Source organism: Ornithodoros turicata, chromosome 2, assembly GCF_037126465.1.
Source record: "Ornithodoros turicata isolate Travis chromosome 2, ASM3712646v1, whole genome shotgun sequence".
Classification (NCBI taxonomy): domain Eukaryota; kingdom Metazoa; phylum Arthropoda; class Arachnida; order Ixodida; family Argasidae; genus Ornithodoros; species Ornithodoros turicata.
The window spans coordinates 49,539,819-49,563,307 of record NC_088202.1 but is presented as its reverse complement, the minus strand read 5'-3'; the positions used below and the strand labels follow the sequence as shown (position 1 = coordinate 49,563,307).

The following is a 23,489-nucleotide window of genomic DNA, read 5'->3' as shown; positions in this document are numbered from 1 at the left end:
TATGCAAAAGGCCAAGTGCCTATTTCTACACGTAATGTTGAGGATGATGCCGCTAAAAAGCCACGCAGCTGTATGCAGACATTCATAAGAAGGCTGGGGTGATGAAGAAACGAAGTCGAAAGAACTAGAAATACATTCAAGTAACGAAATGGTTTCGGCGCGTTGGTGAGAAAAAGTGTGACCGGACAGGACAGAAAGAACTAAACACGGACAGGCTCTAACTTTCAGCTAATTCTTATTATGCGAAAACTTGCTCATACATGCCTTGAAACACGCCCCCAACCTGGTGCCATACTTGGTTATGATAGGAAAGACAAACATCAATGTTACTCGGGTCCTCAGAGATGCAGGTTTCACTGACATGACTTTAATAAAATCGGGATTTTTTCGTTGACGTCTTAATCGTGTTGTAGATTGGGTCGTGTAGCATTGACTCAGTCTCAAATCAAGCTTCAGGAAGTATTTATGTATTTACTTGTGTATTTCTATTTTTATTTTTTAGGAGCGAGCGCGCAGCAGAGGTTAGGAGGAAAGTACAATATGCATGCAATTTTGTGGCAGCACCAAAAAAGAAATGCAAAAAACAGTCATACATACGATGAAACAAAAAACAAAACATACTTTGCACGTTACGTCTCGTTAAAAATGTTACAGAGGTATACGAGCAATACGAGAAGTAATGAAGCAAAGCGAGCATACAAACACTTGTTTCGAAGCTTACGTCCAAATTCGCTTATACCTGGTGTGATTATCATATATTCCATATAATCCATGTATTCCATTCCATGTGGACACACATGCAAAAACAAAACGCAGTCATTCGCACAATTTCGATATCGCATTACCGGGTTCCACTGTGCTGGTAATCAAAAGTACTGAGCAACATATTTCCAAAATCGCGAGCACATACCGAAACAAAGTTGAAATGGAGCAGAACTTACAATGACCTGTGGGTCGATGTGCACAAGTGATATGATTGGCATCAATATATCGTTGAACTGGTAGGGTTGCGTTCTGCAAAATTCCTCTTTCTCGACAATCTGTCATTCGCATCGCCAGTGATATACAGCGCTTGTATTCGTTCAAGGCTCTAAGACAGCGAAAGTACAGGTATCAACCAACGCATATAGTACACAAACACACAGAAATAAAGGAACACGAAAAATTAAAAGAAAAAGCGGAGAGCGGGAAATGTAGAACTAGACATATGCAGCCTGTCATTCCCTTCCCGTACACACATAAAGGCCTTGTACGAAACGCACACATCGTAAGGGAATAAATGAGCTCCTACTGTCTCAATGCTTCCCGTACGTTTTTCGAGTATTAACAACCGCGCTTACGAAAGCCGGAGAAGAAAAGAGGCTCAATGGTGCCAAACAATAGAGCTGATTTGCAGTGGCTAAACGACCTTAGGAGATTGCGGAGAATGTCCAGGCGGCATTGTAAGCAGTTCTATGTACTCTAAGGCCTAGAGGTCCTGCTATATCTCTTATCGGTGCAACGGTTCAATGCGCCGCACTCGGTCAGGAACATGCCCATACCCGTCCACCCCTCTTCTCTCGCTATGTTAGTAGAATGTGCTACAACAACAAAGAGAAGCAGTAGCGTGGAAGTGAGCAGATTAGATAAATCAAGCAGTACAAAATATTTAAAAAAAAATACTATGAGAGAATACGGAAGTACTTCATACGACCGTATGGAAGTACTTCAGCGAATGGAAAAACAGTGTCTGGAGATGACAAGTTCGGCAAAACGTCTTCCGCCGTTGCTAACCCACGTCGAACCCCACCCTACGACTTTGAACTGCCGCGAACAATGAAGAGCCGAGGTAGGCACCGGCTTGCGGTACAAGTAAGATACCTTACTTGCCTACTCAGCTACACAGAGAGGGCTCAAGGTAGAGAAAAGAAAGAATGTACTGTTTTTGTATTGACTTTATTGTGTCCTGAGAATGTTGTGTGTTTGCTTTGTTGTAATTCGCTATTGACTATCCGATCTCCGTCTTTGTTCCTTTCCATTGCAAGTTATAGTACAACGTGGACAGAACACAAAGAAAAATATATGGGTTCTAGTGTTGCCACGACTCGTCTTGTGCTCTCTGGTCTGTACTGATTACACATGCATAGAACGAATACTGGCTATAGCACGCTCTTTCTGTGCATCCCATCATTTGAAAGGCTGTGACACAACGCTGATGTTCTTCAGTGTATATGAAATTATGGTATTGATATTGTGGGAAGCTAATAAAAGGGTCGCAGCTGTAACATTGAGTACCTGTGGCGGTTCTACTTACGTGCATATTATGCCGGTCTTCTCGTGACCCTGTGTAATGATCAGTGTAGTATATCTGAAGTCCACTCCACATTGGTCCGAGTGTCTCTTGAATTCGTCTTCACTGCATGGTCCTGTACAAAAGCGATAGCGGTATATAAAATGTCCGTTTTTTATTTTTGCAATCAGCTTTACGAAAATCTGATGAATTTCGAAACACACAAGTCAAACAAATCGAATGCATAATAAAAATTCATCGAAAAAGAAAAACAAAAACAAAGGTAGAATCAACTAAAATCCCCTGTAGTAGATTTTAGTGTGCCCCCTTCGCCGTTACCCACCGGCAACCATGGTTGGATTGGTGCAGAGAACACGTACAATGGGCAAAGGTGTAGTGGATGTCTATAACGTTCCCTGATGAGCACATCCCGAAAGCAACTCACAACGCCTTCGCATGGAGTATCCGGGTAGTACATGAGTATGGAGGTAGTGGTGTGATGGCATCGTGTTAGGTTCACGTTCGCTCTCCCACCACACCGGCAAATCAACCGCAACAGGAAAGTTGTGGGCCCGTATTTACCTGTCCCACTTAGACACTGGTTTAGTGACGTCTGGTTTGAGTTGATCACGTGAGACCTTCGTCTGCCGATCACGAACAACCACCCTGCTGTTAAAACCCGGCTGCCATGAGGCCCATGGCGGCCTTCATGGAGTTTGTGTGCACAGCGCATGGGCCTAGTCTACAGTTCACCGGAAATATTTCGGCGAAATACAGGTATGTTTTGACTTGTAAAGCTACTAGAAGCGTTCGTAAGGCGGATATTGTCGCACTCCAATCAATATTTGCCCTCATTGTCTCATTACCTCCAGCAACAAAAAACGACGCTGATTATGCGTGGTACTTCTAATACAGTCTCTAGGTGCCTGTGTTATACATCACTAACAATAGTTTGTGCTGTGATGACGTTGCTGGTTCCAAATTGATACATTTAACGGCTTGCTGCACACAACAGTGATCGCCGGTAGTTGTTAACGAGCTTTGTGTTCCTCGTTTACTGTTAACTGTCTCCTGTGTAACTGTTAAAAATGCATCAGTCGTGTTGGTTTTGTAGTGCATCAAAGTGTGATGTTGCTGTGTTTGACGTATGGGGCTGATGCACACTGCTTCGCTTCTTCTGAAAGACAAAACATTGATTTTGCAAGTTTAATGCTTCTGGTGAACTAGACGTAGGTCACAAGAGGGAGGGGGGTTCCGTGGAGCAGTTATACCTCCATGTGCTTTTCAGATATACACAGCGGAGGATGGTACATGTTGCCCACGATGTGAAGGCACGAATATCAAGTACGTAGCCCGCCTTTGAGATGTTAAGAGTGACATTCCAAAATAGTGCTATTTAGAGGGTACTTGGCGTTGTATGTTGGATGTCCCAGTGCATTAACAAGGAACAATATTTCAGGTGTGACTCTGGAAAAGGTACCATATGGAGGAAGCTCTAGATCCCCTTGAAAGCTTGATTCGCTTGCCAAGAAAGATGCAAGCCCCTTAGGGAAGCACAATTGTGTTCTCTGTCATTATGAAAGCACTAATGTTTTTGTAATCGCTATGAGCATGTTCCTGTCCGCAATTTTGTACAGGTGAGATACGCTACTGCTTCCAGCACACCACCAGAAGGGGAGGGCAAATATACCAACAACCAATATTTCTGCAATGATGATGCACTGTAATATTGGACAAATATTCAAGATGACAGCTACTTGGTTTTATGCTTATTTATTATCTGCTAACAGTATATGTGGCTTTGTAGACCACCTCCCCAAGAGACAAAACACAAGAACCTGGCTGCAGACTTTATCAAAGCAACATTCTTCTGGGATGTGTTTACTGCCAATACAAGCCCATGGCCATGATTCACACTGTGTTCTCCTTCATTGTGTGAGTAGCACTGTGTATGTCCAACACTTCCTTTCTTTCCATCCAAATAATCTGTTATGGGCACAACTGTACCTGTACCTCATGCTTTTGAGTTGTTTCTTTGCATTAAATCAATAAAACTTGTTACGGATTGCCACAAGGATGACCTTTGTCAGAGCAGCATAAAGCACTTATAGGGTACACTCTAAGAAATAAAACTCCTTTTTAGGTGTAATTGGAGTGTATTTGGGGTGTATCAATTGCTTTACTCCCTTATTACACCCTCAAGAAAAGGAATACACCCTGTTTTTGGTCTGAAATGGGTGTAATATGTGTATGTCCCGCTCGGCAGGGTGTAATTTCGAAAATTGGTGTGAAAAAGGTGTAGTGGCCATCAAATTTCTGATGTTTCGCTACGACAGGTCTGGCAACAGTGTGCTGTTTACTCTGTGTTCTCCAGCTATGGCGGTTTGAGTTAGTTGTGGTAGTTATCGTGTTCTTTGGTGCGGTCGTTTGGTGAACTACAGGTCATTTGACCATCTGAGTTTAGTATGCACTGCAAGGATTATGGTTCCGGGTCTCGAGCGTATGCAACAGATGCGCCGTGCCCATCGTATCGAGTAACTTGTCCGAGCGTGTCGCTGCAGCGTGCTGTTTGGTAAGTGTTGTCGGTGTATTTTGTATTGTCTGCTTGTCTGGTTGATTCAGGTGCTTTTGAAGCGGGTATTTTGAGGTTATGTTTGAACCTTAAGAGGAATGCACGGATTCGATCAGAACAGTGCGCGTCGCGTTGTAACGGTCACATGTGGCCGTTAGGCAAAGTCAAGGGGTATACGTAACAAAAGACGTTGGTGCGATTTGTGGTAGCAAGTAAAGCAGCTGGCAAGCGTCAATAACTCAAGAGACAAGAGGTAGCGGGCAATGAAACCACAAGGCCACAATCCTCTGATTTCCGGTCAGATGATCTGACCGGCTGTGCGCGTCTTCTGAAGAAGACCCTGGCCCTGGCTTGTGTTGGCGACGTCAGAATGGTGAAATTGGTAATACACTTGACCAGAAATCAGAGAGGTATGGGTTCGGGTCTCGCTACCGACACTTCGCTGACCCTTTACCGATTGCAGCTTTGTAGGGACATTGGTCTTTTTAACTACACTATGATTGTGTGCTTCTTAATTTCTACGTTTTTTTAGTATAATCGTCTGATTTTTAACTAGTCACAATATTACCATGGTTCTGGCGTATTATAGCTTGAGTTGCTTTTGCGTCGCATCATTCATCGATTTATCGATTGCTTTACTTTCTACCTTGAGCTGCTTGCATGTTGACGAGGGCTGTGTATTTGTGTATACTCTTAATTCTTCTCTAGCCTCGGCCATCTGCGTAACTATCATGTAATTTGTGGTTCGCCCTTAATTTGATTAAGGCATTTCACAGTTCATTTTTTTCTTTCACTACAGAGGCAGGACTTCTCTTGGCCTCACCGTAATACCTTCATCTTGGTCGACATGTTGGTGGACACTTTTATGTTTTGTATTGGTGCGGTGACTATGTAATTCTTATTGCAGTGCATGCAGTGTATTATAGGTAATCCAATTATTTAACCGTTATTATTTAACCGCCTATTATTTTAACCGTTGTGTTTCTGTTGCCCTCGGCATAACACCCTTACTGAAGGGTGTTGTCTTGCCTGGGGATGTAGACATACACCAAAAAGGGAGTCAATTAGGGTACCGCTAGATTACACCAAAAGAGGTGTTCAGAGAACACCCTTTCTGAGGGGTGTAGTTTTGCCAGAGGGTGTATATATACACAACAAAGGGAGTCAGTTAGGGTATCGTCAAATTACACCCAAAAAGGAGTTATATTTTTTAGAGTGTACTCTGCTCTATTAGTTGTGAAGGGCAGATGTGTGTCCCATGCCACATGCTATGGAAAAAAAAATATATTAATTGCATTGTGCATGGAGACACAACTCCAATGTATTCATAGCGCAACACAGCGGAATTCTATTGGACAGTTTAGCATGAAGAGCCGAACCACTAACTGACAATCTTACTGGCCCAGGAAGTATCAACACTGAACGGTTGAAGTTACTGCTGTAGATTTGGCATGGAGTGTGACTGAAGACAGGAAATGCTATCTGTTACACTTAGGGAACAAATAGAGATCATGAAAAAAAAAAAAGGAACGGTGATGGAAAGACATGTAGAGTGCATCTGAGCCGGTGCAAAGAGAATCAGTAACACAATTACCAGTGCCGTGAAATATATGTAGATCACAAGGACCCGTTGTTATTGGTCACATTGTTTTTCCACCTTGTACTGCGGTGCACAAGTACTTCGATCTGTCTGAAACGCAGCAATGCTGCGGACAGGCACCACGTGGCAGATTGATTTTTGTATGGTCTGTGCTAAATCATGGGTATCATTATGATGTGACTGCAGATGTATGACAGATCACGTGATCTGAGTACACAGGCATGCTCATTCTTTTGCAAGATTTTCTGGCGAATCTTACATGCTATGCGCAGATGCCGACACAGATGTCGACAACACTCCAGCTTTACACTGGTGCGATCTGTGTACTTGTTGTGTAGCCTCATATTATGTAAGGCAAATCTTAAGAATGGAAAACACGTCACTGTGTAATTAGGTCATAAGATTTATTATATGCACCTGCATTCAGATCCGCATTACAACCATGCCTCTATTTCTCATGAATGCCCAAATGCCTGTAATTTGGTTGTGTTGTGTCTGTCTTCAATGCGTTCTAAATAGCTGAGTTCGAGCAATAAGTACAGAATAGTAGAAATTGTAGTAATACAGCATCAACCACACCAATGGCCACTTCTAATACATACTTCACTTCACTGTACTTTCAATTATGTGACAACTTTGTTCTCCTTACACCAGCTCAGGTACATGCTAGGTGCCCACGCTTCTTCCTTTTTGACATGTCCTGTATATTACCTGAGCGGAACATGTACTCTCATTTTGCACCAGCTCTCCTCTGCCTTGACTCGCGATCCGCCCCAAAATGCACAGCAGTGAATGAAGGATGAACGCAATATGGGCATACTACCGTCACAAAGTTCTGATGTAATTAAGAGTATGTCATCAGCATCATTGCAAATGATTCTAACATCTATGAATCTGTCACTCGAAACCCTACAGGAAAGAGTGCCTAGATGCTGTTACAATGCAAGACTCCGCGGCACTCATTTACAGCTCGAAAGATTAAAGCTTCCTTCCTTCACATAATCACTAGGAGAATATGTGGCACCTCATGCATACTACTTTTACTGCATAACCGGCACCAAATGCCGGTGACATATGTTACACCTTCTTATTTATTTTGTTTCAGGAAAGCAGTTCTTCAACGCTATACGTGAAGAAAATTAATTGTTGTAGAGATATGTGGGCTGGGACATAACCCTTCTTCAACGCACAACAAACATGTCAGTGTTAGAGTAGAAGCCATAGCTTCTGGAATATTGTGGTTGTGTGTGCGGAATTTTTCCTTTCTAAACAGGAGCTTCACACTACCTCCACCACTGTTTCTTTTTGTAACCCTCCCTCCTCCCACGTTTTGTAGTGTATCCTTATGAGTACATAAAGTTCAATAAAATGGAACGAAATGACTATATGCTCTTGACGTGTGCCAACGTAAATGTGTTTGCCCAAAATCTGTGAAACTGCTGCTGCCGTTAGGTGCTGTTATCTTACAAACCATCCCCCCCCATGCGTCATCTATTAATTTCCAGAATACATCTGCTGAAGACGCTCCCAGACTTTGTCCTTGATGAGTACAATGTGTTCACTACACTAATGTACTTTCCGGTTGTGTAGCTTTGTGCTGACACAGCTGGACGAATGTGTCGGCTTTTGCAAAGTTACAACTGCCAAAGTGCCTCAAAAGATAACTGAAAATGTGGAAGAAAGATATACAATCCTATATTTCCTAAAAAATTATAGCAGCACATTGTAGCTAAGATGCATCTGGTTTCAATGATTTCATTTCAGATGATTCTGATTTTCACTAACTGTCCATTACATATTAATGCAGAAAGCTAGCGGACAATGATGAGTGCTGCTGCTTTCTGTGACACCGAAAATTCATGCTAGGATGATCACCTCTAGGTGTGCCTTGCTTTGATATTCCACGGTGTTGTTTCTGAAAAAATGGCACAAACTCTCAGTACACAGCTGTGCTGTTTATAACTGCATAACCAAACAGTGCACGATTACATGGGGCACATGTACAACTTTTTCAGTGCTTTACCATCTGTATTTCAGGATGTCTGCAATACAGGAAAGCATAGGAAACTAGGAACAGTCGGATACCTATAGCGTGACTGAAAAGCTAAAAAATTCTCAAGAAAGCTGTACAGAGCAGCTGAAGTAATCATTCACTAAATTAATTTGCACAATTGTACAGTGGCAGTTCTCACGGCAGCCTTGCCAACGGAGAAGCACAGGTCACACGGGCCTCTCATGTCATTTTACTGTCAAAGTTGCGTGATCTGTGTCAGAGTGAAGTGATACCTGCAACTACATCACCATAGAAGTTATTTCTGAACAAGAAGCATAAATTAAAAGCATCAACCGGTCTATTATAGCGTGGTATCAGCTGTGGGGAGCTTTTAGGCAATGGTGGTGGTGATTGTTTGCCATGTACTGGTGCAATGATAACGGAAGTGAAATTGTATACAATGCCAGTATGAAGTCAACAGAGGAGCTCATAAAGAATAAGCACAGAAAAATACATAAGTCCCTGACCAGGTGCGTAAAAGTGTTTCCTCAATAATATATGACTTTGAACAAGCAAGCACAATGCAAATAGCAGCATGGACTTGTTTGTAGCTGATGTTGCAGCTGTTGTTGTGTGTGTTTGCCTTGGTACATGTATGTTTGCTCCACTGTTGAAACACCATTATTGAGACCAATAAGACCTCCTTCTTTACGAGATATTTGGTCCATTTTAACATCAAAGAAAAGATTGTTTGTATTTTGTGTATGTGGTCTCAATAAACAACAAACTCTTAATGGCTCGGATCTATTGTAATGGCACTAAAGTGTGGCCTTTTATTTTTGCAATTATGATGTCTGTGATGTCAAGTGCGCTCAATATATGACTGTAAGGCAAGTGTAGACATTCCCATTATGTTAAGTTCCAGCAAGTGACAGTCACCTTGTAATGATGAATCTTTGTTAGCCGAACAGAACAAATCAATTCAGTGCTTGATGATTTGTACAAGAATGTTAGATGCAGAGATGCAGATAAAGGAGGTCACAATTAAGAACAGCACTGCACTGACAGGACGACAGGAGGTCACGACACGGGCAACTTCCACACAACTCTCAAGTAGGAGCACCCTGGGGAACATGACGAAAACAACGGTAAAACACACAGACAGGACGCGGTAAACAGGACAGCACAGTGCGTTTTCCGCATGAGTCATGCGCCCGAACAAACGGAACCAGCGAAGCGATGCTTTAACGGGTTGCAGATCTGTGACACCGGTTGCAAAGTACCACGTCAATTTCTTAAAACCATAACACTATAAAAGTTATCCGTGTGGGAGTCCGATGCAGCATAAGGCCACCCTTGCATCAATGTTCTTTCTGTTTACTTACAGGCAGCCTACCGTGATGATGCGCTCGCACACACGTTGCGCACATGACATCAAGCTTGAAAGCTCTGCTCTGCTACTCTGCTGGCATGCCCCAACGATCAAGAGGCTACCTTGATCGTTGCAATTCACCACAGAGGCCGCACAACAAACGATAAACAAGCGATGGTCGATGGCGGTGCAGTTATTACGTGCAACAACAATCGACGACCGAACACTGACAAAAGCACAACGATCGCCTTCGCGAGAATACGTAATGCTGCCTCTCCAATAACATGGCAAACGCGCTCTTGTACATTGTTTTAGTGATCATATTAACAAACACACAGGTAGGCTTGAAGGAAGGGAGTTGCCTCAGGACAGAAGCCGCCGATATTTCGAACAGAGACTGTTCTTCTTCTGGGCACCGTCCTCATCATTGGCATGGTATTTAAAGGGTTAGGTGTGACCTGTTTAAAGGTTCATGCGAATTGTGTGTCAACAGCCCGGATGGAAGAAAGGGTCGGTACGGGTTTTTACGGCCGGAGTGAATGGCCGCTTTGTTAGAGTGTGCTGGGGACTATGTCCCCAGCACACTATGTCCCCTATGCCTATGGCCTATGGCTATGGCTATGTCCCCAGCACACTCTAACAAAGCGGCCATTCACTCCGGCCGTAAAAACCCGTACCGACCCTTTCTTCCCTCCGGGCTGTTGACACACAATTCGCATGAACCTTTAAACAGGTCACACCTAACCCTTTAAATACCATGCCAATGATGAGGGCGGTGCCCAGAAGAAGAACAGTCTCTGTTCGAAATATCGGCGGCTTCTGTCCTGAGGGAACTCCCTTCCTACATCTCTACCGGTTCGCTGGATTTCTACCCATCTAGGTAGGCTTGAAGGTCAGATATGCCGATTTTGAAGTGCTGCAGAACTGAGCGATACTCGCGCTGTGTGTTCGTGAGTGAACACTGTATATGTGTGCGAAATATATTTGTCCAACTGTTCGCAGTTTTTTAGAAAACACTTTTTTTAGTTTCTCCGCTAGCCCGTCAGACCGTCGGCAAACCCTGCGCACGGGCGCACCGACGTCACTGTTCTAGGTTTATCTCTCTTTGGCTTGGCATGCGCGCTTGGCTTCTTTGGTTTCGTTCGCTCTGCGTCGTACATTAGCAAACCGCTGTTATGTTATTGCTAAGCCGGAAACAAAGTACGTGAACATTTCTTTGACACGACATCGTTCGGGAAGGGCACTTCCTTGTGCTGACCTCGTCTTTTATGAGCTGAAGCGGTATGATACGTGATATCCCACGGCGAAGTTATCGAGAATGCGACGGTGCTACGCTGTTAGAACAATTCATCGGAGTATTCAAGTGTTACCTATTATAAGTTGCTAAAAGAGCAAGCAGTGCGAAGTTCTTGGCTGACAGCGACAACCGTGCGGTCTGAGTTTCACTCCAAGGATTTCGTCCACGAATGTTATCATAGGTTACGCGCGGCTCCCGAAGCAATTTGGAATCTCAGCACGAAATCGTCTGAAGTGAGATGCACGACACAAATATTGAACATGCCACGGAGGATCAAGGCAAGAAACGAGAGCAAAAGGTAAGTCGATGTTCAGATATAAAAATAGGAAGCTTCATGAATCGATAGTGCAGCTGTCCTACTGCGCTGCCTCTGTTATAGCCATGATTAACAACACAACAGTATTGACAATCTCACTTATGAATTACCACAGGTACACGTTGAAGGAGGAAATGAAGCAGGGTCCGGCTTGCATCTAGTGCATGAAGAAATTGCTGACACGTTAGTTGCAGTCTAGCTGCCACCAACAGGTATGATAATGTGATGTTATAATTTGAGTATTCACCTATATTCCACTTATCATGGGCGCTGTCATGCAGACCTCGAAGCACCACCCTTAAATCTGCCCTCAACGTTACAACCTCTGCTTTCATGGTGGAAAACAAAGGTCGCCATTCCGATTGACTGCTATCTCCCAGTTCAAGCAATTTTGCTGTCCAAACACTGGTTCCTGTGGATGGGGTGGTACAAGCTTCACTGTCTGATATAGAAGACTCGTTACATTAGTTCAGTGAATTTGCCTTTTGCACATTTTTGTTAAGTGTTAGCTGGATTAATGTTGGACATACAATCCTTTCTGACGTTATCTCTGATGTTGTCTCTGATAACGCTTTAGAATTTTCACTGTCATCAATGTCCATTGAGGAAGGTGCCTTTACTATCTGCCAATGTTTAATTGAAGAATAGCCCAGAATTCATGTTAACATTGTCTACTCTTATTAATTCACTGTCTGTGTTCTGAGAGCTAAGAAAAATGGGAACTATTGCCACAACTTCACACTTGGCAGTGGTACTCGATTGGCATGGAAGCTAAAATACCTGCATTCTACAATACTTGTGTTGCACTCATAGGTCGGCGCGATCGTGATCGCGGCAGCCTTGCCAGTGCATCGTGATCGCACTCATGATGGCGATCATCAGGCTTTGATAACACATTGCGATCATGATTGCGCCGACCTATGGTTGCACATGGAGCATTACTGTGGGCAGTGCCACATTCATTACATTTTTAGTGGGTCTACAAATACTGTGTGCATACTGCATACATGCTGTTCACTAGGCAAAAGCACCTGAGCAGTGCTGTGTAGTCTTTTTATCCAAAGTCCATAATCTTACTGCAAAATCTCAGTACGTAGAAGAGCAATGTGCAAGTATCCCGCGATAGAGATTCACAACAGAAAGAAGACTGTTGAGAGCATCTAACTTTTAATGAGACGAGACTTTCGTGCAGAAGACTGCACTTCTTCAGGTCTAACACGAAGTTACAAAATCCCAAAATACGAGGCCGTTCAAGTCAAATCGGGACTTTCTGTCTCCTGAGTGTACAAATAGCTCCCGCTACGTCTTTTTCATCATTTTCACACGCGACAGGCCTCCGCGTTCACCACGTAGTGCACGTTGCAAGTTTGTGCAAAACAGGAGACACGTGCTAGACAAGATGGCTGACAACGAGGTGAGCGCGCACATCGAACAGCGAACTGCCATGAACTTTCTCGTGAATGAAGGCGTAAAGTCATCTGAAATTCACAGAAGACTGCGGGCTCAGTATGGCCACGATACACTTAGCCGCAGCAAAGACTTTGAGTGGTGCAAACGGTTCCGAGACGGCCGTACATCAGTGCAGGACGATCCCGGCCGGGGCGGCTCAGAGCCCAGTGTCAGAGTTCCTGAGAACATCCAACTTGTGGAGCGCCTGATCCTCAAGGACCGGCGGATAACATGTCTCGAACTGGCTCGAAAGACGGACCTTTTTGTGGGAACGTTGAACACTATCATTCATGAACACATCCAGTTTCGGAAAGCCGGGCCTCATCACCAAAGGAGTCCTCCTCCTACAGGACAATGCACACCCGCATACCGCGCATCTCACGACATGCACCTTACAGGAACTTGGCTGGTAGTTGCTGCCACATCCCCCTTACGTTCCAGACCTCGCCCCCAGCGATTTCCATCTCTTCGGGCCACTGAATGCGTTCCTTGGGGGCCGCCACTTCAGCTGCGACGACGAGGTCACAAAATGCGGTCCGATCAGGGCTGCTACGCGTCGGTAAGGATTTCTACGCTGCTGGCATCCAAGCCCTCGTGAAACGCTGGGACAAGTGCATTAGCGCAGCTGGGGATTACGTTGAAAAATAAAACTAATTTCTCGCCTGTAAGTTCATTTTACTTTTGCGAAAAATGAAAAGTCCCGGTTTGACTTGAACGCCCCGCGTATGTAAGTCATGTTGTAAGGTAGAGAGCGAGGGTTGGTACAAACATATATAATAAAATAAAAAGGGGGTACAACTCCATCAGTTTCAAGCCGGCAAGGGATGAGTTGACAAGACCCTGTAGCACTGTTTCCCTGAATGTGTCGTCCGTGAATGCGTTTTTTGCCAAATACTGACCTGGCCAACGTGGTCAATCATGTATTATGCTATACAACTCATCCCTTGTCTATTTGAAACTGGTGGAGTCGTACCCCCTTTTTATTTTGTTACACATGTTTGTATTTTTATTTGTATGTTTGTACCAACCCTCGCTCTACTCGCTCTCTACCTTACAACATGTCTTATAAATTCTGAAATTTTGTAACTTGATGTTAGACCTGAAGAAGTGCAGCCTTCTGCGCGAAAGTCTCGTCTTAAAATTTACTTGCTCTCAAACATCTTCTTTCTGTTGTGCAAAATCATTATAGGGTAAACATGACTATCCATTTCTTGTCATTAAATCCTTTTTTTTTCTGCAGTGGTAAGCAGCCCTAAGGACACATGCAAGAAAGGGAGTCTCTTTGGGATGACGTACCCTCGTCACGTCATGACGATTCTGTGGTTGATGAATGGTTCATGTTCTCAGGCACATGGAAACGTCAACAAATAATTCATGAAAAAGTACGTCAGTGCTAACACCAGGAATTGAACATGGACCCTCCTGCTACCCTGCCCTGTCAGGGATGTTGCATTTCAGGCACTCATTGACTTTTCGTGCATCACTTGTTGACTTTGTCCCAAGGTGGAGCTTCCCACAGCTCATTTGCCTATCTGTTATTGTTGCGGCTTGTGTTGTGTTTTTCTGTTTGTGTGTTCCAGACTCAGAACAGTTACTTTGGATCAGGTCAGGTACATTTCATTTAGCCATGGTAAACAGGAAGCGGTGTTTCTCAGCACAACTTACACTCTAAAATCGGTACCTTATAACGTACCTTATATCGAGCTGTACCTGGTAAATATCAGGTAAATAAGTGCTTTTCCGCAATTGCCTTAAGAGGTACTGGGCGAGACAAAGGACCTCGCTTTGTATGCATGAGGTACAAGCATATTTATGGGGTACACGGTCAGTTTATGAGGTACCGTGTCTTGTACCGTATAAAGCAATATCCCTTGCGCAAAATCTTATTGTGCTTTCCACTGCTTTACTGCTTTCAGCACTTCTTGCGTTCAAGTAACGCCCCAAAGGGTTCGATGCAGTCAGATAATGCATGTACGTCGCACGGACTTGGAGATAAAGATTGATTTACAATTATGATTGTTTCAGTCACGGCAGATGATAAAAGTTCATGTCTGTGTCGTCAGCTGAAGAGCCTCAACCGTGGTATTTTTGTTTAAATTGTCTGCGTCTGTTTCAAGTATAGTAGGAACACAGAGTAGACAGTGAGGAAGGAAAATGCCATTAATTATAGGCGTAGTTAATTGCTTATTGGGTATTTACATCGATAAAACAGAAAGAGATTGAACTCTCTCCGTGTGTTCGTGAAGGAGGCAGGTTTTCTTTTGACCAACATGAAAACAAAGAAAAAGAACATTCCGGAGCAGATGAGCTGCCGACGAACCGACAAGCCACACCTTCCAGTGGTTTCATGAGGTCAGGCGGGTCAGTTTCTTAATTTTTCTTTATCTTGCCTCATATCTAGCGAATCGAACTTTTGATACCAACGGAAGAAACATGCGTTATAAGTGCAGCCACGTCCTCGTGTGAAGGTTATTTGTGATCAGGAAGCCGCCGTCTTCGCACGGTTAAGTTGACCGGTTAAGGGACATGCAGAGGCCGGGAAGGTGTACCTGATGGTAAGTTGCTCTTTAACTTGTTCATTTTCGCTACAACTACGTGCGTGTGGGGTGAGCTTTGTGAACGCTAGCTTGCCAGAGTGCGTATGCGATTGCATTGGGGGTTCTAACAACCTAGAAGCGTTCCACGTCAGTGTATTATTTCAGGCTTGTCTAGCGCTGCAGGTTATCGTCCCAGTTGTAGCTCTGAAATATTTCACGATGTAGATACAGTGGCGGGTACACTTGCGGGTCATCGGGCGCTGATGGACAGCTGGAAACGAGATCAGGATGATTTACAATCCCGTTGAAGGGAGGGTCGGTACGCACAATGGAGATGCCGAAACGCGACCTCATCCGCTGTGCGTATCGACCTCCCTTCAAGGGGATAGTGCATCATCCCAACCTCGCTTCCAGCTGCGTCTCAGCGTCGAATGACACGCGCTCCACTGGTTAACACAAGTCTGCGCGCCAATGTAGCTCCCGTCGGTATAACGAACACTACTACCCCGTGGCATGGCCAACTCCAATGGATACTTTCGAATCCAGCTCCCCGAGTAAGGAATAAAATTATAATTCTAAACTGGAGGGAAATCTGATCACCTTTATACATTGCTTTGCTGGAAGGTCAGGCACCAGCAAGAGTAGCCAGTCAGCAAAACACACATGGGTCAGAATGACGTCTTCACTTAACGGCGTAGCGATGTAGTTTGTCAACACTAATTATTCATACGATCAAAATAAATCAAGCGAAGTGATCGGTTTTGCTATTCTGTTACTGCTCAAGCCGACAGTGTAGTTTTATCTCTAATATCTAAACTTCATTTGTTTCTCAGCTGATACTGGAATTCGACGTCAGATTCCGCAAATGCTTTGATCAAGTTATGGTGGTGATGACCAACATCTTGGCGGCTTTTTGAGCCATGAAGGAAAAGAATCGCCGACGTTCGTCGATGTGGACGTATTCTTACGTCCAAAAAAAATCGAAGTATGACCTGATATCAACGGTATGTGGACTGCTTCCTTTGTTTGAGACAAATCTTTTGGAAGGCACAAACACGAACTAATTGCGGCGTTCCTCTCCAGACCGTCCCCGAAGAGGTGGTCTCTCCGGGACCGAAGCTCTTTTTCGGGCAGGAGAGCCTTGTTTGGTGTAGTGACGGAGAGGCTGTGCTGCTGGAACTATCGGACATGCTTATATGAGTTTGTGCTGCTGTGCTGCTTGAGAGTTTACTACGTAAAAAACTTGACATACCCAACTGCTTTTGGCCAGTTGTTAGACTTGCTGCAAATATATGTCGTGGGCGACAACGAATTCCAGAAGCCGTACAGAAAGCCACGGCTTTCGCAGCTGCTGAAATCGCTGAAGGTCAAATAAAGAGCGAATCAGTATTCAGATCGCCTTTTGTCTTTGTTCCGCATGTGCTTGCAACACGGTGGTCGCCTTCGCGTATGTTACAGATGCACACTTCTGCGAGTGTGTATTACCACTACCGATACCAAAGCATAAGCGCACAATACATGATGCGCGTCGTGCATTTTACTGTGCGTGACATACGTCACGTGCGGATTACGTCACTACAAACATGTTCCTCTCTGTTGTGTGCGGACTGTATACTTCTTAGACAACTGTAACCCCTTGGACGGGCGTACCTCTTAGACGGATGTACCTCTTAGACCGATGCACCTCTTAGACCGATGTACCTCTTAAACGGGCGTACCTGTTAGACGGCAGTACCTGTTAGACGGTTGTACCCTTTAGACGACGGTACCTTTAAAATGGATGTACCTGTTAGACGCCAGTACCCCTTACACGGCTGTACCTCTTATACGGGGGTGCCTGTCAGACGGCAGAATCTTAAAAGTGCTGTACCTTTTAGGTGCTTTCGTACCGCATAAAATAAACGGTACATTTTTGCAAAAATGAACCTTATAAAAGGGGTTTTTAAGAGGTACAGATTTTAGAGTGTAGGAGTGGCCTTCCTGCATTACTGCTGCGGCCATTAAGCGTGTATGGAAAGCCACAAATTATAATCACTGTACTTTTATTCTGTGATATGTAATTCTGTTCAAGTTTTGTCAAAGGAGCGTGGAATGCCACGCAATGTAGTAATACAGTTGAGTACTTCCTTAAAGTGATGGCAGCGCATGAATGCAAGAAGGAAACTGTCATGTTATGACAAGTGCTTGTGTATTGTACATTTACGCACTATTTTATTTCTCAGCAGCGTATCCTGTCAAGCCATGTTGCATTAATTTGGAACATGTTCATTTTAGTGGCCAGAGCAGCTGTTACACAGTGAGAATATAGCCCGTGTGTGTGTTTGTCCTTTCCACCGTTCCCCTTGGCTTTCCTCCCTGATGCTACACATGTTAGGGATAGCTTTTAGAACCAGTAGTTCCAGCCAAGCTGAGAATTGCTTTTCAGGGGATTATCATGCTGGCAGGTGAAACATATGGTTTAAATTATTTGGTGGACAGGAATTGCGTAGCTTCACACAAAAACTACTACTACGAAGTAAGAGTGGTTTCAAATCTAGCTTTCTTGTGTTACTTATATTATCACACAAGATGTAGTATCCACTATAATCCTATATAGGGGGGGGGGTGCAATCAACAGATGCTATTTACAAATCTGTGTTTCCTACTGTGTTGAAATGGGGTAGTTTGTAATAGAGAGCCATAGTGATACTCAAGCAGCGAAGGACACACTTTTGATGCCCTCGAGAAACTTGGCAATACATTGTAGGGACTCTGGATGCTACCTAAATTTCCAGAACACAGAGATCAAGGCGGCGTTTCAACCACAAGTGGTTAGAGAAATCCAAGACAGATGCATGTGTAAGTAGTCCGCGGCTGGATTTGCTCCTGTCCTAGATACGTTATCTCAAAGGGGACGCACGGGCACAGTGAGGGTGATATCACGGCTGCCTGTAAAATAGAATGAGGAAATGGCGAAGATATATAACCCTTTTTTTCTTGTCCGTGATTCTGTTGGTTAAATTGTCATTTGTTTAGCAGCATGTGGGTGTATATTCCAGAGCCTGCTAGTAAATATATCAGTTCAGAGCTAGCAGTTGTGTTGTAGCTGTCTCATCCTGTCCTTTGCTGCTTGTGTTTCCTTGTGGCCATGCTTGCTATTGCAAAAAATGAAAAAAAGACAACAGAAAAAACACGAAAAGAGCGACCGGAAAAGCTGCCTGTTCTAGTGCTGACATGGAGGCAATGCAATGGTGTAACATGTTCACTTCATGAACTGTACATAGTAGTACATATCACAACGGCAACCAATTATTCAGATTTTTCTGGAACTATTTTGTCTTTTGGAACTTTGATTGTCCAGCCTATTACTTAGAGCTTCATGTGATTCCCTTCTTGAAATATTTGAAGATAGCTGATCCTGCACAGTTCGTTAATTTTGGAGCTGTACCGTGCTGAGGTACAAAAAGAGAATTGTCATATCTGCATTTGAGTATATGGGAATAGTTTGTAAGCACTTTCCTTGTTGATATTTATATTTGCACTAGGTCCCAACATTGCTGATTGATGGAAATTGTAAATAAAGAGATTTATTTGCTTGCCAAACAATACACAAGTGTCGTCTTTTCTATTGAGATATTCCCTGTTCACAAGACATACGTAAGTCGCAAGTAAGGGGTTGTAGGGGCACAATGATGGTAGAGACTAGCATCGTTTTTTTCCACTTCATTTCCACTTCACATATATTTACTGTTATTCGTGCGGGCATGTATGACTAGGAAGGAACAGCATGCGCATAAAAAATAATTTTGTATGTAGCCACGCATATGGTTCAGAAGACTAGATGATACACTACATAATAGATGCATGTCCAAGCATATACAATTGTACTTCATGTGCGATGGTTATAAGCATAACTTCCATGCAGACTCTAGTTACACGGGCCCTGTAAGACTGGCCTTTGTGAATGGTTTGGTAACGTGTATCTAACTGTAAAGGTAAGAGGCAGTCGAGAATGCTGCAGTCATGGTTGCATCTTACAAATTGCTTACCATGTCCTACATGATAAATATTAAATCCAAAGTGATTTGTGCAATAATTCCTGAGTACGGAATTAATGCAGATGCTGACCAGTGATGTCACACATGACGACAGTCACATAAATTGCACCCCAAATTTTACACCCCATAGGCTGAGTTGTGAGCTGAAATAGCACTCTACAGAGGGATAAGGTGCATCCACTGATTTGATTTCTAGGACCTATGCTATGCCCTAACTCTTCACACCCCCGAAACAACATTTCTAAGTGGCAATATGTGCTTTGGTATTTCTTTTGCATATGCATGGTGTGCAACCACATGGCTTCTGGAGCTTTCGCGGGCATGTTTTTGTGTTACGGTGCACAGTAAAAACAAAATGCAGATGTTAGACATGAAATGCAGTACTTTATAGCGTGCCACACGACATAGCATGACATGGGAGTGTGTCATTCAAAGAAAGCTTCTGTAAAATGCACAGAATTCCACAAAAAAGTTTAAAATGTGATTTGTATTTCGGTTTACGTCGCTCGTTGTTCCATAACATCGTCGACGGTGTTACACATTGATAAATCGCATGTAAAACTTGTCCCGTAGCATTATGCGGTTTCTCAAATACGTAGCACGCTTTCTTTCCTGCAAAAATAACACGTTGTCGGCATTTTCTTGCTAAAACGGCTATCGAAACGTCAGTCAATTTCCTAAGATAATTGACCCTACATTAGGCAAGTGATGTAAAGGGGCTAACGCAGACGCGACTTGATACAAAGCTCACAAAACACAAACGACGAATTCCAGTCACAACATCGCACAGAGCTTGGTTCACGAATGAGTTCGCAGCTGCTGCACTGTTTACTCATCGCTGAACCAGTGGAATCTGGCTGTCCACCATCTTGAAGAGCAGATACATGAAGCCACGAAAAGCCGTAGCTAAAAGTACGAAGTACCGTAGCCGTAAAAGTACGAAAGCGCGTACACGTCACAGTGCCCGTTCGGGTGCATCTACGTCATAAAAATGGCTGCGCCCACGTGTGTTTCGGAATGAATTATTTTTTTCTTTTTCTTTTTTTTTTTACATGGTGCTCCACCGAACTGGGAGAATGAAGGTGCATTTTGGGAAGAGTTGGGTGTGGGCTTTCAGAATATCACAACCGTTTCGACTATTTAGGATACCGGCATAGCTGACCTTTATCCGCCGACTACCCACACACCATCGAGCAAACACCTGTAGCAGCGCCAGCGCCGCCTGAACGTTTCTTTATCAACCTCATAATAATAATAAATAAATAAAATAAAAAAACTGGAGCCTTCCTCTTCGCGGGCCTTCTGTTGTCTGCTACTATCTCCCTCCCCTCAACAACCCCGTGAGAATGTGAATAATACGCATGCGTTGTGGTCAACGGTCTTCACAGCCGGAGAGACCACGTGATCGTTTTAAACCCGACGTCACTAAACAATGGTTTAAGTCGCTTGGTGAATACGGGCAGTTCACTTTGAGAGCTGGCTCATGAGTCAACATGCAACACTTCTTCGGGTAGTGTTCCCTCCTGATTCCCTCTACGCTGAAGACACCTCAATTCGATCGGGCAGTCATACTCCCTACTCTGTTCTTCGCTGGGTTCGTGACCTCGAACAACACCTCGCCAAAAGAGAAATAGGTCCGTAAACAACGACACCACCACAACCACCTACCCATTAAGCATGCAGGGGACGCTCACGGAGAACACGTGACATAATATTATGAAAGGAGTGTCTGTGTGCTCGGGTGTTGCACCCAGCGTTAGTGCAAGAGTGTCGATATTGGAGACTGCTTTAGTCTACCTGGAGAATCTTTGCTCATTTGAGGTGCCCAGGCTTCTTCTCAATAGTTTACCATATGGCAAATCCACAACATGTCGCGCACTCACAGAAATTACAGCACTCCATTACGAGACAATAGTATATACATGTTACTATACAGTCTCACTCTCACGGTGGCATTGGTGAGAAAGTAGTGATATAGCGTTGGCAGTGTGCAGTTTTAGTTTAGACACGATATAAGAGGAACCGAGGGAGCTCACAGTATACACCTGAGCCACCAAGCATTGGATAGTTCTCGAGGGCACCCTGCCCTATTCGTCGCTGATTGGCATCTACTTGAGACAATCACAGCCATTGTCAAAATTATTGATATTTTTCATGGCAACCGGGAAGTTTTGAATCATATCAGTCTATTATGTCACCCTAGACAGATCCTTTTACATATTTCGTTTTCCATTTTCGTTTTCTTTTTGTCTCGCCAAGGCTTTCTCTTTCGAGGTCGAACGTCCATTCCATGTTACAACTGACTGGTACTGCTGTAATTTCGCATACACTCACTTTGATTGGCAACGGTATTGCCGGTCCTGAATAGAGGCGTGTGGATTTTGTCTGGAAGCTCATAGGGAAGGGCTACGGCGAACACGACGGGCAGGAGGCCTAGAAAAGTCCTCATCTCCAGTCATGCACGCCACTTCGATCTCCGCATCCAGCATTCACATCTGTACTGCTTATCTAGGCACTGGAATAAGAGCAGGCAAACTTGTTCGTCGTCATGCTGGTACCGCGACGTAATCAGATGCAAAAGAATCGATACTGAGTTCATGTCGAGTGCATCTTCAGAGTGAGAAATCTCGAAGTCGTTTAGCATAATATTGCGGACTAGAGCCTTCATTCATAGTAGCGCTCATGCTAATGACTCTTACAGCCTTTATTGGAACCATATATCGACCTGCAATTGGTGTACTTGCAGGAGGGTTGAGTATGGTTTCCCTGAATGAAGTTTTACCCTGCATTATTCCAACGTTAGCTGTGTTGTCCATTACAGAGCAATAAGGACCGCTTACTAGAGCTCTAGGAAGAGTGGAATTTCACGGACGAAACATGCGGAGAGGCACACACCATCTATACCGTGCGATAGCAGCAAGTTTTGCAAGGAGAAAGAAAACATTGGTGAGGTGTGTTGCCTGTGTCTACTAAGCACATTCTACGCCATGGAACGCCACGCATGAGGAAACAGAAAACCTGACGATTGTGCTAAAGTCGACTTAACAAGTTTTCCGCATTCTCTCTGCCTTTCCATATCCGCAGAAAGCACAAACTAGAAGTCCTCTGAAAAGGTGGTTAAGTAACAAGCGAGCTGATGATAAGTATCCATGACAGCGAAAATCCCGAGACGGCCGTTGCCCCTCGAGACGAGAGTTGTGTATGTCTCTCTTTGTCGCTCATCTCGGAGTTTTTTCCTCTCATAGAAGTCCTCTTTCCTTTCTTTTCTTTTCCTTTTTGATAGCGGTGTGTTCTGCAGCTAACGACGTGTCCATTGGTGTGCATCGCGTAGTGCAGGGGCCGAGAGGGTGTGCAAAGGATATTCCAAGGAAACGTACTTGTCAAGAAGTTACTGAAGAGGCGAAACACCAGTTGTCAGTATCTACCGAGCAAGTACGATATCGAGCAGGTTCGGGAGCTTGAATGATAGCCAAGTAATGCATGTGGTGATGCAGCCCAGAGGTCCTTCACAGTAGTTCACCACTTTCGTTATCTCTTGACGCGGTATGATGTGTTTCATATTGTGGGAACCAGCGTGCACTTGGAGTTGGCACTCACTATAGCGCGCTTTGCGTACCTGATCAAAACAATTGACGTCTTCACCAAAAGGCTTCAGATATAGCTGTTGTAGCAGCTGCTTCGGACGTCCATTCGTTCATGGCCGTCTCATAAATATCCACATCTTTGTCTTCACTGCCGAAGCAACCAATTTAGAAGAAGACGAGAATTGTAGAAACGTTTCAGAATTATGTAATTCTAGTATGCACGAAGGTGATTGAAGTACAAGCCGCAAACGTACTCATAAATATCGAGGACTCGCTGGTGGTGGTGCTAATGAAAGAGCTCGCCGTTGTCGGCCTCACAGCGGTGGCCAAGGTCGCGACTAGCGCTCTATGTTAATGTGCTTCCTGGGCCGACATCTAAGGGAACTGTGCCGACATATCGAGGACTCAGCGCAGCAGCAAGCATAGTACCGTAGTACGGTACTAGAGCACCAGTAGGTCTGGC

General features: G+C 44.1%; 1 protein-coding gene across 1 annotated transcript in view; it reads right to left on the bottom strand.

Annotated features, from left to right (window-relative positions):
* The window catches only part of LOC135383441 (uncharacterized), a 67,107-nt gene extending 43,945 nt beyond the window's left edge, over positions 1 to 23,162 (bottom strand). Inside the window, exons 1-4 of the mRNA XM_064612889.1 lie at positions 23,059 to 23,162; positions 21,777 to 21,957; positions 2,294 to 2,405; positions 942 to 1,090 (exon numbers count right to left, since the gene is read on the bottom strand). Coding sequence (XP_064468959.1) covers positions 942 to 1,090; positions 2,294 to 2,405; positions 21,777 to 21,891 — 376 coding nt within the window. The 5' untranslated portion in view covers positions 21,892 to 21,957; positions 23,059 to 23,162. The remainder of the gene's footprint in view (positions 1 to 941; positions 1,091 to 2,293; positions 2,406 to 21,776; positions 21,958 to 23,058) is intronic.
* Between the last annotated feature and the right edge of the window lie 327 nt (positions 23,163 to 23,489).